The sequence below is a fragment of the Canis aureus genome, chromosome 3, assembly GCF_053574225.1.
Source record: "Canis aureus isolate CA01 chromosome 3, VMU_Caureus_v.1.0, whole genome shotgun sequence".
NCBI classification, from domain to species: Eukaryota; Metazoa; Chordata; class Mammalia; order Carnivora; family Canidae; genus Canis; species Canis aureus.
The window spans coordinates 64,995,094-65,010,003 of NC_135613.1; the positions used below are offsets into that span (position 1 = coordinate 64,995,094).

General features: G+C 40.6%; 1 protein-coding gene across 5 annotated transcripts in view; it reads left to right on the forward strand.

The window, feature by feature from the left end:
• The window catches only part of ATM (ATM serine/threonine kinase), a 116,514-nt gene that overhangs the window by 93,703 nt on the left and 7,901 nt on the right, over positions 1-14,910 (forward strand). For all 5 annotated transcript variants that reach the window (XM_077893335.1, XM_077893334.1, XM_077893336.1 and 2 more), the window contains 8 exons: positions 158-296; positions 1,321-1,403; positions 3,271-3,411; positions 4,220-4,336; positions 7,649-7,798; positions 9,851-10,016; positions 11,360-11,446; positions 14,418-14,532. In XM_077893335.1, the coding sequence (XP_077749461.1) occupies positions 158-296; positions 1,321-1,403; positions 3,271-3,411; positions 4,220-4,336; positions 7,649-7,798; positions 9,851-10,016; positions 11,360-11,446; positions 14,418-14,532 (998 nt within the window). The remainder of the gene's footprint in view (positions 1-157; positions 297-1,320; positions 1,404-3,270; positions 3,412-4,219; positions 4,337-7,648; positions 7,799-9,850; positions 10,017-11,359; positions 11,447-14,417; positions 14,533-14,910) is intronic.

Below are 14,910 nucleotides of genomic sequence, written 5' to 3' on the forward strand. Positions count from 1 at the left end.
TTTCATTCAGAAGGTGACTATTTTCATTTTTGAGGGATTATAGTCTTTCCAGTGTTTAGATTAGTGCATAAATTTTGCTTTTCCTTTTGTTATAACTCTGAAAAGTTCAAGTGTTGGGTATTTCTTTATGTAATTTTTTTTTTTTTTTAATGAACAGGATCGAACAGAGGCTGCAAACAGAATAATCCACACTATCAGAAGTCGGAGACCTCATATGGTCAGAAGTGTGGAAGCACTTTGTGATGCTTACATCATATTAGCAAACTTAGATGCCGCTCAGTGGAAGACTCAGAGAAGTAGGTGTTTGGAAGAATGAGTGTTGCTTTTATGCTGTTTTTCTCTGTATGGATATATTAATTATAGCACCGAATATGTAATCTCTCTAACTTACATACGTAACATTAATTGCAGACATGAAAGTCCTTAAGATTACAATTCACTGCATGGTCTATAGCTGAATTTTTATCTAGTAACTTCAAAAACCCCTAGTCACTTTTCCTTTAATATATTATATCTGTCTGGTAATACATGATTGCACTAAATTAATGATTTGATTTTTCTGGGAGACTCTTGGTACAAAATACTTTTTGCAGAGAATTAATTGCATAGAGGCAAGTCCATTAAAATAACTGAATAACTGACAGTTTTCAGCATCAAAGCTTTCTGAAAATGATGTTGGTTACTCACTGTGCAAATGCAAGGTCTTAAAAATGACAAGCCTTTATCATTTCCTCCATACGTGTTAGAATGCCTTGCATGTAATCCTTTGCTCTTCTTGCTGTGCTGTTCAAATAATTATCAGGTGCTGTAATATTTGGTTATGTGTATGTACTTATAAGTCTCTCTGCCCATATTTTAACAATTGTATTCCTTTTTCTGTTCAGAATCAGGTCTTTGCATTTAAATTCTTAATACTTGAAAATAAGAATGAGGGTTCTCATATTCCTCTAAGCCAACAAAACACATTGATTGTCACTTCCTTTGGTTACATTTAATAGTAATATGGCGGGAATAAATTATCTATGTGCTGTGCAGACTCTTGTGTGATTATCATAAGGTGTTCAGCCTGGTCTTATGCAAGATCATGTGTAAGCCAAGGTCAAGTGTAAGGTCACTTGTAAGCCATGTCAGCCATTGTCCTGCTCTGGCCCTGAGCTACATTGTGTCTCAAGCCCCAGGTCTTCATTTCTGGGTCGAAGCCTGAACTGCAGATCAGCCACAGGTTTGGGGTCTGTGTTATCTGCTAAGTTCTTTTGCTTTAACTTCAGAGCTTTTCCTCAGCTTGTAGTTGTCACCAGAACCTCTTTCTTTTCTATATAGAAGGCATCAATATCCCAGCAGACCAGCCAATCACTAAACTGAAGAATTTAGAAGATGTTGTTGTTCCAACTATGGAAATTAAGGTAATTTACTATTAACCATCTTGACTTTATTATTGAACTAAATTCCTCTTACTTGGGTTAACCATTTGAAATAGAGCAAAAGTGGTTTAAAAATTGGCACTTCCATTTGTTTCAGCCTATAGTTTCTCCATAGACTTCCTTTACCTAAGCCTTCAAACACTTACAGAACTCTCCTGCTTTCTTTTCTTGTTCCATCAGTTTCACACCTCCCATCTTCCTTGGGAAGGTCTGTAGACTCACCTTCATTAGCCAAAAGAAGAAAAGATTCTTTGTGCTTATGCTAAGATTAATTTTTAACTTGGCAAGAAAGTCCCTAAATGCTTTATATTTTAAAAAGTCTGTGTGTTAGAATGTATTGACTGTCATGTATTATCCTATCAAGTAACACAGTATGTGTTATAGTATTAAATTAACTGTAATAGGGGATCCCTGGGGCTCAGCGGTTTGGCGCCTGCCTTTGGCCCTGGGCGCGATCCTGGAGTCCCGGGATCGAGTCCTGCATCGGGCTCCCGGCGTGGAGCCTGCTTCTCCCTCTGTCTGTGTCTCTGCCTCTCTCTCTCTCTATGTCTATCATAAATAGATAAATAAATAAATCTTAAAAAATAAAAAAAATAAATTAACTATAATATAGGTAATACTTTTAGCTATGCTGTGGTGATATTTTATTGCTAGAAATGCCACATTAGTAAAGATGTGTATAATAATAGAGGTTATAGTGTAGTAATGGACTGTTCACTCTAGAGAACACACTGCTGGGCACCAGAGGGGAGGAGGGTGGGAGGAAGGGGAAAACAGGTGATGGGGATGAAGGAGCACACCTGTCGTGAGGAGCACCAGGTGATGTATGGAAGTGCTGAATCACTGTATTGTACATCTGAAACTAATAACTATGTTTACTAACTGGAATTAAAATAAAAACTTTTTTTAAATAATAAATTTATTTTTTATTGGTGTTCAATTTGCCAACATACAGAATAACACCCAGTGCTCAACCCGTCAAGTGCCCCCCCCTCAGTGCCCGTCACCCATTCACCCCCAACCCCGCCCTCCTCCCCTTCCACCACCCCTAGTTCATTTCCCAGAGTTAGGAGTCTTTGTGTTCAGTCTCCCTTTCTGATATTTCCCACACATTTCTTCTCCCAAAATAAAAACTTAAAAAATTTAAAAACAAAGATCATTTAACTACATTCTTAGTATACGTAGTTTTTTTATTCAAAATGAACTTCAGGGCAGCTCAGGTGGCTCAGCGGTTTAGCACCGCCTTCGGCGGGCCTGATCCTGGAGACCCAGGATCAAGTCCCACGTCAGACTCCCTGCATGGAGCCTGCTTCTCCCTCTGCCTGTCTCTCTCTCTCTCTCTCTCTCTCTGTCTCTCATGAATAAATAAATAAATCTTAAAAAAAAAAATGTAGCTTCGTCATATGGATTAACTAATACCTTTCCAGCTACACTGGCAAAGGTATTAGCAGTTCAGCCTAGCAGACCACCCTGCACACTTTTCTAAACTTTACCTCACGTGTTTTTGTGAGACATTTGCTGTTTCTCAGAGGACTTAACATAGACAAAGTCAGTGGTGAGACCTGAAACCAGGTTCTTTAGAAGCTTTTTGGCAACACTGTTCTAACACCGTGCACCCCAGGGTCAGTGAGATGCTTAGGGAGTTGACTTGTGTGACTTGATAAACCTTTCCAGTGTTGAATTTTGTTTCTTTCATTTAAACAAGAAGTAAATTATCACTTGAGCTCTTAACCTGCAATACACTGTCATACATCCCTCTATTTAATATTAAAATTGTTGTGTATATTTCATTATTCTTTAAAAGCACATAGTACACCTGGCCTATTCTCTCATTTATATGTTTTATTAGGTGGACCCCACAGGAGAATACAGAAATCTGGTGACTGTACAGTCATTTAAAGCAGAATTTCGTTTAGCAGGAGGTCTAAATTTACCGAAAATAATAGACTGTTTGGGGTCTGATGGCAAGGAAAGGAGACAGCTCGTCAAGGTGAGGCTCCCTCCAGTGATGCAGTCCCTGGTGGCTTAGTGGAAAAAGTCAAAGCAAAACTGTAATTGATACTTACATCCTGCTTTGAGCCTTTTCTTTTCTTATTTATTTTATTTTATTTTATTTTATTTTATTTTATTTTATTTGAGCCTTTATTTCTCTTCTCAAAAATTGCTAGTGAGGAAAACTGATAGAATATAGATATATTATTTTCTAGAAGCCGATTGCTTTTCCTAAATTTTGTGTGTCTCTGGAAGGCCATCCTTCTAACAGTTGATTGAAGTAGAATGTACAGATATGAAGAGGTTAACAAGCAGCTTGTTAAGGAAACCATTAGGTGCTTTTGTTGCTTAGTTCCTGGAAGAGCTCAGGCTCAAGGCTCTTGCTTGGGCAGTCCTGAGGGCGGTGCTGTACACCCACCCTCTCACCTACCCCACCCCACCCCACTGCTGTGGAAGGCATCAGCAAGGGGCTGGTGGTCCCCTTAGTCTGCTCCCCAGCTCTCTGGGCCGCCAAGAGATAGTGCAGAGAGGACAGTGCCCTGCACCCCCCGAGCAGGAGCTCCAGTTAGCCCAGTGACAGAAGTGGCAAGGGGCGGGGGGGAGCATCTTTCCCGGTTGGTCCGGCCTGCCCAGTGGTACAGCTCATTCTGAGTGAGGGAATAGCGTTAGGTCTTAGTTATTAAAGAGACTGTGAGGATGTGCAGATTGACTGCTGAGCGCCCTTTCGTAGTCCTCATGTGGCTGGCTGCATGATTTTGTAATAAAGTGGATGATGCCCACTGATACATGCTGTGATCACTCCGAAGGGCCGTGATGACCTGAGACAAGACGCTGTCATGCAGCAGGTTTTCCAGATGTGTAACACATTACTGCAGAGGAACACAGAGACCAGGAAGAGGAAGCTGACTATCTGCACGTACAAGGTGATGACTTTCTGCTTCTGCTCCTCCATATGATGCCATTATGCAGACTAGGGCTCAAGCCAGTGTTTGCTGTGGGAGTACACACTGGAGACTTTGTGGGCCATGCAAGTTCTGTGTGGCAGAGTCACTGGAAAAATAACATGTTGTGGATGGTGGCTCAAGGGTCCTGGTTCATTTGCCCTTGGGCCATCTTCCCTGCTAATAATGAACCCTGTTTTTCCCTTAAGTTAGTCTATAAAAGCAGTCTTTTGTCAGATCACATACAGAATTTGGAAGGGCTGGTTCCTGACAAGATGAGTGAGTTATGTAGAGGTCTGAGGCTCAGCAAGCTTAAAGTAGAACTTTTAATTAATACCTCCACTGCCCATCCCCGCTTTCCCCCGCCAAACCCCAAACCAAGAACAACTGCTCTTGCACAGATCAGCAGATGCCTCAACCTTTACCCAGTTGCTCAGTCCAAAATCAGGAGGCAGTCTTTTCTTTTTGCTTTTACTACTATGGGAAATTTCAAACATAAACAGAAGTATGTAGAATAACGTAATGAATTCCCTTGTCACCCAGTTCCATTGGTGCTCAGCTCACGGATAAATTTGTTTCATTTCTGCTTCCCCTTGTCCCCTCCCCTCCAATATTATTTTGAAACAAAATGTCCGATCATTTCATCTGTAAACATTTATTTCACTGTATAGTTATATAAGAAAACAAAACAGAACCACAGTACTGACCCCACTGCTAAGAGTTAGCAGTAATTCCTAAACACCATGTAGCAATATCAGCAAACCTTTGATCTCCCCTCTCTCTGCCTCTCTCAGATCTCACATCTGTTCCATCAGCAAGTCCCTGCTGGTCTGCTGTCCTTCGAGTCACAGTTGCGCCACCTCTGCCGTGCCTGCCCCGCAGTCACGTCTCTTCCATGATGCCTTGCTAACTCCTTCCTTCTTCCCTGGGCCCACCATAGCTCGTTTTATGCACAGCAGCTAGGATGATCTGTTTACGAGATCTGAGATGGAATAAATCTGTCCTTTTCCTGTTCTGAATTCAGATGACTTGACTTATCCCTGAATGAAAGTGCTTTGCCCCTGCTGCTCTCGCAGCTGTGTCTGCTGCTCTCCTGCGCTGCCTTCTTGTGATCAGTGCTCAGTTATCTCCCTGCTGTGCACTGCTCACCAGGTTTGCCTGCTGTGGCTGATATACGGTTTTGTTTCATTCAGCTCAGGGTCTCCTTACTCCCCAGGCCTGGAATAGTCTTCCCTCAGACCCTGCACTCCCTCCTGTACTTCATTTGATTTCTCTCCATGTCCCCTCCTCAAAGAGACCTTCTCTGACCATGTCTCTCACTTTTTAAATTTTATTTATTTATTTTTTAAAGATTATTTATTTATTTATTCATGAGAGACACGGAGACACAGGCAGAGGGAGAAGCAGGCTCCCTGCAAGGAGGCTGATGCAGGACTCTATCCCAGGACCCTGGGATCACGACCTGAGCCAAAGGCAGATGCCCAACCACTGAACTACCCAGGCGCCCCTCTTACTCACTTTTTTAGATGCCTGTTTTATTCTATTAAACACATAATAGACTCTCAACATAGTTAATAAATTAATGAAAGGCCTCCTTAGGACACAAGACGCAAAACAGTTCAGCATATTTGAGTATGTTAAAATAAAAAATTTATAGAATTAGATTCTAGAAAGATAAGTGACCAACTAAGGAAAATTAGTTTTTAATAACAATACTAGTAACAACAAAGGATTATTATAATCTTAATAACAAGGGATTTCTATACAGAATGTATAAATAGCTCTCACAGACCAGTTATAAAAAGACTAATATGTCAGTAGAAAATGGGTAAAGGAAACAGACAACTCAAGAAGAAAATATTTGAATGGCCAGTGAGCCCATTAAATTTTGCTGAGCATCACTGAGCATCTGAAAATATGGATTGAAACCACAGTGAGGGGATCCCTGGGTGGCTCAGCAGTTTAGCGCCTGCCTTTGGCCCAGGGTGTGATCCTGGAGTCCTGGGATCGAGTCCTGTGTTGGGATCCTTGCATGGAGTCTGCTTCTCCCTCTGCCTGTGTCTCTGCCTCTCTCTCTCTCTCTCTCTCTGTGTCTCTCATGAGTAAATAAATAAAATCTTTAAAAAAAAAAAAAAAAGAAACCACAGTGAGATACTATTGTGTACTTCGCAGATTGGCACAATACTAGATGCTAAATCAGCATAAGCACTTTGGATGGTTATTTGACAATATCTGGTTGATTAAAGAGAAGATGCACATACCCTGTGACCCAGGTATTGAGTTCCTGGGTGTATACATGCCCTCGAGAAAATGAGATACATTCACTTGTCCACTAGTTCTCACAGCAGTAAAGGGAAATCCACAAAGAAGTAAGTCTTAATTAATATGCAGGTTGCATAACGTGGGTAATTATGGTATTCTTATACAACATATGGTTGTTAAAACAAATGATTTAGGGTTACATATACAATGCACCTAATGGTAAAATAGTGTTGAATGAGAAAAAAAACCAAATTGCAGAGGCATTCACTGAGTTTAACAGTCTTTTATTTAAATGTTTACCACTATTTATGTATATATTGCCTTGAAATAAAAATATACCAAAAAAATACATGAACACGCTCAGGTTAGCAGTCATCCTAATTGTGGGGAAAACTTCACAAATGCGGCCAGGAAGGATCACAAAGGAAGCTTCATCTCTTAACAGCAAATGGGAGAAAAATCTTACATTTGATAAGGTTTTTTAGTGGGTAAGAGGATGTTTGTTTATATCATTTTCTCTGCTTTATGTTTATATATATACCATAATTTTTATTTTTTCCAGTAAGATTGGCTCATTTTATGTTCAGGAATACATTTCCTCTTGGTGTAGCGAACAAGACTCTGAAGCAAGAATACATTTACTTAACAAAGTATATTAGTATTAAGACTATATTCATTATTTTCCAAAGTGAAGTTTTTCAGATTGTTTGAAATTAAAAGCATAAGGAAAGCTGGTAATTCATCTGCTAAATGGAGGAAACTGGCTCAATGAGATGAAGCTGAAAACCATAGCAGGGCCTACCTCTCAGGGAATTACTGAGATGGAGCAGAGCAGGTCCTCATGAGTCTCAGCCACAGGCTAGAAAATCTTATTCTTGGAGCCTATGTGTATTTTCTGTTGCTTAACTCCCCTCGACACAGAAATAGCAAGACAATTGAAAGAGCTGCTCTCCACTGACTCTGGTAGTTGAGCAGTCATCCCATGCTCTTGGATACGCTTCCAGTAATCAAAAGGTATCTCCTCTGATGCAGGTGGTTCCGCTTTCTCAGCGAAGCGGGGTTCTCGAATGGTGCACGGGAACCGTCCCTATTGGTGAGTTTCTTGTCAACAATGAGAATGGTGCTCATAAGAGATACAGGCCAGAGGACTTGAGTGCCCTTCACTGCCAGAAGAAAATGATGGTGAGTGACACTCAGAAATTTAAGTTATTCCAAAATTATGTGCCAGCTGCTACAGCTGACAGCTATCAAATGTTAAGAGTACACAATGCTTCAGCTTCATCAGCTGATGATCCTAAGAAAGCTCACTCGCCAGCATGAAAGTGTTTGTGATACAGGAAGGTTTTTAAACTATATAAAGTGCCAACTCTTGTCTGACGAGAGGTTTAACATTTGGTGGAATGTTAATTTCCTTCCAGTCTGGGGTAAGCTAATTTAAACAAAACACTAACTAAAACCAAAAAACAGATAATGAAATATATATATATTTTTAAAGATTATATTTATTCATGAGAGACAGAGAGAGAGAGAGAGAGAGAGAGAGAGAGGCAGAGACACAAACAGAGGGAGAAGCAGGCTCCATGCAGGGAGCCTGATGTGGGATTCGATCCCAGGACTCCAGGATCACGCCCTGGGCTGAAGGCAGGCGCCCAACTGCTGAGCCACCCAGGGATCCCTGAAATAATTTTTATATAAAACTAATAGACCTTTTAAGACCTTGGCCACATTATGCTGGCCATGTGGCCTGACATTGACCCGACATGTCCTTTCTCCCAGGCACTGTGCTGACACTTCACGAATGTTAGGACTAGTCATCATCATACCTACCCCTTTTTACCCTCTCACTTTAAAATGTAAGGAAGTTCAGAAATTTAACTTACCCAGGTTAATGAGCTAATGGTGGAGCAAGGATTTGAATCTTCTCATCCAACCCTAAGATCCATTGCTTTCCCTCTTATTGTGTTTTCTGTTATGTATGTTTTTAAACGAGTAGTAAGCTGCCACTGGCGTTGTGATGGGATGCTGTCCTGGGTACCAGGGGAACCCAGGGGAAGAAGTAGTTCATTCTACCTTCGATGGGCAGGAGTGGAGTCAGATTCAGAAGGCTTCATAGGCAGTGGCTGTTGAGCTGAGATTACTGATTGAGTCAGGTTTCTAAGCAGGAGGAGCACGGAAGCAAAGGGAAGGAGGCATGGATAGGCAGAGAAAGCAGGAGGAGGAGATAAAGGAGACTGGAGCAGTAGTTGTTATAACAAAATGGAGGGTTGCTTCATGGAACCCTAAGAACTTTGTACTTTGTCCTGTAGGCCGTGCCAAACTCTTGGGAAGGATAGTGACACCAGATTTGCATTTTAGAGAAAGAACTTACAGCACTGTGGGCTACCATTTTGAGAAGCTGACTCGAGGCGTGATACGGAGGCCCTGAATTAAGACTAATACAAGTAGGAATGGAGAAGAAGGGGTATATACCAGAAATATGAAGGAGGCAAATAGGATTTGGTTGCTAAAAAAAAAAAAAAAAAAAAAAAAAGATTTGGTTGCTGATTAGAAGGGGGGTTGGGAGAAAAAAGTAATCAGTTATGCCCAGTTTTTGGGTGGTGGGGTGGATGGAGGGGCTCTTTACTGTATAGAAGAGAGGAGGTGGTGGAGGCTTGCTGAGGGTGAGAAGGTAAAGCGTTTGGACGTGATCTAAGTGAAGATGCTGAGTGGGCATTCAGAGAAGCTGGAGCTTAATAAAGATATGTGACCTGGAGACAAGGATGTGGGGTCATCACATGGGTGGGAGTTGAGCCCACTGAGGTAGAAGAGCTTTGCTGCAGGAAAATCTTACCTGGTGAGAAGATATCAGAGGATGGATCTGAGACACGTCAGTGACTTCACCATCCTGCAGCAATTTTTCCATTCTTCTTGCTTCTCTGTGTCCTGTTGTGCCCTGGTGCTGAGCAACCTCCTTAGCCCATCTGGAGCCACCTCTGGCTGTTCTGTGTTTACTTTCACACAGATTACAGAATCATTCAGGTTAGAACTGAATTAAAACAGTCCCTGGCACTGTGCCTCCTCCTCTGAGATTCACGGTTTCCCTGACCAGACTCTTAGCTTCCTGGGGGTGAATGGTACCTCACTCACCTGTTGCCTCTGCATCTGTCGTACTATTTTCTGTTTAGAAACTCTCAGTAGACGTTTAAAGTAGTTGAACACAATATTGAGAAAATTTTATATTTGATCTTTTTAAAGGATGTACAAAAAAAGTCTTTTGAAGAGAAATATGAAACTTTCATGGATATCTGCCAAAAATTTCAGCCAGTTTTCCGTTACTTCTGCATGGAAAAGTTCTTGGACCCAGCTGTTTGGTTTGAGAAGCGACTGGCTTATACTCGCAGTGTGGCCACTTCCTCGATTGGTAATCTTCTGTCCATCTTATTAGCTGGTGTGCCCCTAGCTGCTTCCTGGGGGTGATGGTGCTGATGGAGCTGGTCAGCCAGACCACCCTCCTCGTTCCATCATCATGCTTTGTGTTCCTCCCGACCCTCGGCTCATAACTGTAGCTCTTCCGAGCTTTTGCAGGACAGAATTCTCCAAAGAGAAAAGTCCGGCTCTTCTTTATTCAGTAGTGAACATGGTGTGTTTTCAGTCTTCCCTCCATCTGTTATTTTCTGAGATCGTCTTTGGGAAATCATAAAACTCACAATAGCTATATTTAACTCCTTTAATTATTGTTGTTGTTTAGCACAGAATCTCTGTTATCACCCAATAACTGAATCTTTTTAATAGAATTTTGTATTTGGATTAAAAATCATGATCTGCACTGAAATATGCAGTGCATAATACATATTTTGACCTTGTTTTTTTAATTGGTAAAGACTGGAATAGCTTGACAGGGCAATTAGCAAAATTCTAGAGTATAAAAACTAATTTGAACACCAGAGATCTTCTAATCTATTGATTTTTTAATTAATAAAGACCATCCCTCCATCTCTTAGGTAGCATACCCCAGAAAGGCAGGGTGTGTATATTCTGAACAAATTCTAGGTAATTACAAAACGCTCTTCTTTGTAGAATCATTGAGAATCACTAATCTGATTCAACAAATTGAGTTTTTAAATAAGAAAGTCGGCCCAATTAATGACCAAGCTGGCCAGGTGCATAGGTGTCCTCACTCCCTCCCTCTCTACTGTTTTTTCTGTCATACCACATGGTGTTTTCCATTAGGTCAGAAGTACTCAGGTACACCACATCTATCTTAAAAACAGAAATGCAGTTTTTCCTGGACATATACCTGATGAAATGAATTAATGATTAATTTATGTTAAGTATAATTCATTTAGCAGAAGAAAGTTTCACTGAAAAATGAAGAACTTACCCATAGTCTTCTCAATTTAAAAGTGTACTTAATAAAATAGTTGAGTGCATATAATGCCCTGCTTTGACCCTTCTCAATAATAGGTCTCAACTTTAACTACAGTAATTTTCAAAGAACAAATATTTTTAAGTGCATATTTATTAGTAAGGGGGAAGCTTTTTTTTTTAGCACATCATCTAGGATTTGTAAAATGCATACTAACGAAAACAGCTAGTAAGATTTGACTGAAAGTGGCAAGTATGTACATATTATCCTTTAAGCTGAATAGCCTATGCTGCTTAAAAATCAAGTTGTCAGTGGTCTTAGTAGAAATTATGGCTAAATGCTTTCTAGAAATAGATGATACCAGTGGTTTCAGGTTGGTTTGTTGTTATTTTCCCCAGTTGGTTACATACTTGGACTTGGTGATCGACATGTGCAGAATATCTTGATAAATGAGCAGTCTGCAGAACTTGTACATATAGATTTGGGTAAGTAATAAAAGATTAGAGATGCATCTGTATTCTATTTATTAAATATTTGGTCTTAAGAAATAATATTTGCCCCCAGAATGTTATGGAGACAAATAGAACAAAGTAATAAATGTTTAAAAAAAAAAAAAAAAGCATAAACACATGCGGGAGGGAATAGCTAACTCTGCCAAGATAATGAGTGAAACTTACTACAACAGGTGACATTTAAGCTGGTTCTTAAGGAAAGGAAAGATAATCCAGACAGGAGAGAGAGCAAATATGAAATGGGGAATAATGAAGATGTAACATACAGGAATGGCAAGACATTATAGATGTGGCCGGAGTGAAGGTGCCTGTAGTTGAGTAGCTGGTGAGGTAGCTTGGTACAAACAAGACTGTAAAAAGCCAGGTTAAGACTCTGGGAAACGAACTAGGGGTGGTGGAAGGGGAGGAGGGCGGGGGGTGGGGGTGAATGGGTGACGGGCACTGAGGGGGACACTTGACGGGATGAGCACTGGGTGTTATTCTGTATGTTGGTAAATTGAACACCAATAAAAAATTAATTTATTAAAAAAAAAAGAAAATAAATTTATTACTAAAAAAAAAAATATCCTGTGAAAGAAATTTGGTTTAATTATAGTACTTCAGATGTAATCTATGCAGCCATTAGAAATTATGTCATAGAATACTTGACATAGATAAATATAGGTTGTGTTTTTTTCCTTAAAAAAAAAAAAAAGACTTTTAACTTTAATCTCTTAAACAAGGGGAAGTAAATGCAGATATATTTAAGTAGGGCACAGCTATTATTTAATTACTGGAAAAATAATTTGGGGAGCGGTACTGGCAGTAGAAAGACCAGTTAGGACCAGCATAATAGTTCAGACAAGAAAGGATGATGATTTGGATCAAAGCTGTAGAGGTGAGGAGATGGGATATGGGGGATATTTCATAGGAACCTGCACCAAGGGTGTCCGACGTGGCAGCAGCAGGAGAAGGGACTCCAGGATAACTGACATTTCTAGCTAAGGAACACAGCAGGTTTTGTGAAGAACCAAAAAGCAGTAAGTTTACATTTGCACAGTGGTTTTAGGTATTAATGGGACTTCCAGGTATAAAGGGCAATTTAATATACAGGAAGGCAAAGAGGTTGAGCAAATGGTAGAGCTGTAGAACCTTCCGCTAATAGATTTCAGTTGAGGTCACTAGACAGGAGGAGGTTCTGATCTTCTCTGTAATCCTTGGTAAAGAGGACTAAGGTTAGAATCCTAAGGAATGCCAGCTTTGAAAAGCCTGAGTCAGAAAACAAAAGATTGAGGAATAAGCAACAAGTCATGGGAACGAGGAGGCAGGGATATCTTGGAAGGCAGAGGAGGAAAATTTTTCATGAAGTGCTCAGTAGTGTCTGATATGGCAGATACAGAGCTTTGAATTTAACAGTTAATCAGTGTTAGCAGTCTAGGAAGTAATTCGGATAGAATAGAGGAGGTGAGATTGTGGAAAGGTAGGGACTGAACAGAGGTTGGGATGTGCAGACCAAGAACATGCAGCTGTTTGCAAGAGGTTTAGAAGGACAGGAGAGACATTCGCTGTAGAGATGGGGAGACATGCTTGAGCATTTTGTTTTGTTTTGAGGGGTTTTTTTATTTGCTTTTTTTAAGGTGAGAGAAATGTGAACATATTCTATATTGATAAGCTAGAGGAGTGAGACAGAGATCTGGAAATAGCTAGGGAAGTCCTAAAGCAGAGGGGATACACAGAGGGTGCTTTAGCTTTTCCACTGAGAGGAGGAAGTCTTGAGCTCGAGGGGAAAGAATTGGAGGGAAATTACATCTGCTGTTGTTTTAACTGGGAAAATGAAAGTATGCTTGCTGAACCTCAGAGGGATGATACCTGGTCTTGGGAGAAGAGTACAGTGTCAACTGGCCTCCACAGAGGTGAGACCAAGAGCCGAGTGGAGAGAGTGAACAAAACAGCGTATCGCACAGTCCACAGGGTGCTTGCCTGCTGTGAGGACACCTGTATTTGCAGGGGAGCCAGTAGTGTTTTCCACACCTTCCTCTAGCATCCCTGGAGTCTCAGCTGTGGATTGGAATGGAGCAGTATGGAGGAGGCCAGGGGTGAAGGGGATGGGAGGTAGTAGCGAGAGGGACCAAACCTGAGTGGAGTAGAGAAAGAAAAGAGGCTGACGAACTAGAAATCTCAATGAGTTTGAAGACTCTTCAATAAGAATAAGGAGGTAGAAGAAGAGATTTCAGTTAGAATGTGGAATTTAAGATTTCTAAAAAGGGTACAGTCTTAGGAAATTATAAGTTCTGTAGTATAATCTATATAAGTCGTTTGCTGAGAGAGGAAGATTGATTTTCATTAGAATAGAGAAGATTATTATATGGCTTTCCCCAGAATGAGTTCAGTTATAAAGTTATAAAAGAGTAGTGATGGCTGGAAGCACAAGGTGGGTGGGGGCAGTAGGCCTCAGGAGGGTAGTGGGTGGCTCTAAATGGGGCAGCGTGAGGGATCCTTGTGATGAAGGATCAGTGTCCGTGTCCTGGCTATGAGGCTGTTCTGTATAGTTTTGCAAGATGTTATCATTGGGCGAAAATGAATAAAGAGTATATGGGATATTTTGTATTTTATGTATTGTTATCTTACAACTGCATATGACTGTAGTTATCTCAGAATAAAGAGTTTCACTTAAAAATTTTATTAATATGTAGCCAATGTATATATATATTCAAATACATATAAATTAAGATTATATGCATATTTGGCATTTTAAATCCTACCCATAACTATTTCATTTTTTAAAATTACCCTTTAATCTAGAACTTCTCTAATTATGTGTTGAAGTAGTTACACTTTTTAGAGTTGAGGAGCATCTCCTAGACAGTGGCAGAGCAGAAACACAATGAACTGCTGTGAGTTCTGGGCCATGGGGGAGGACAGTTTGCTGTGGCGCCTCCTAACCTTGCTGTACTGTTTACTTTAGGAGTTGCTTTTGAACAGGGTAAAATCCTCCCTACTCCTGAAACAGTTCCTTTCAGGCTCACCAGAGATATTGTGGATGGGATGGGCATTACTGGTGTTGAAGGCGTCTTCAGAAGGTAAGTGTTTAAAAGTGTTGAAAGCAGGTGGTTTTTTGTGTCAAAATTGTTTGGATTATTGATTTCTATAGATGATAAAATTCACTGCTAAATTACCTCCCAGTGATTTATGGGTAGTAAGGAAAACCCTGGGGTAAAGATAGTAATAGTTTCCCCTTCTCCAAACCGTCTGCAACCTCACCCTCTAGAGCATCCATAGCTGTCCTTCCCAGCACCCTCTGGAAGCAGCTTGCCTCTTCGTTAATGCCTCTGCCCTGCGAACTCTCTTTATTGCTTGGAACTCCTCCAGGTGTCAATTGTCGGGCATATAATCTGCACTAAAGGAGTGTATGATGGGCCAGTTTCTGCTAAAAGCACTTCGCAGTTGTGTCTAGTTTT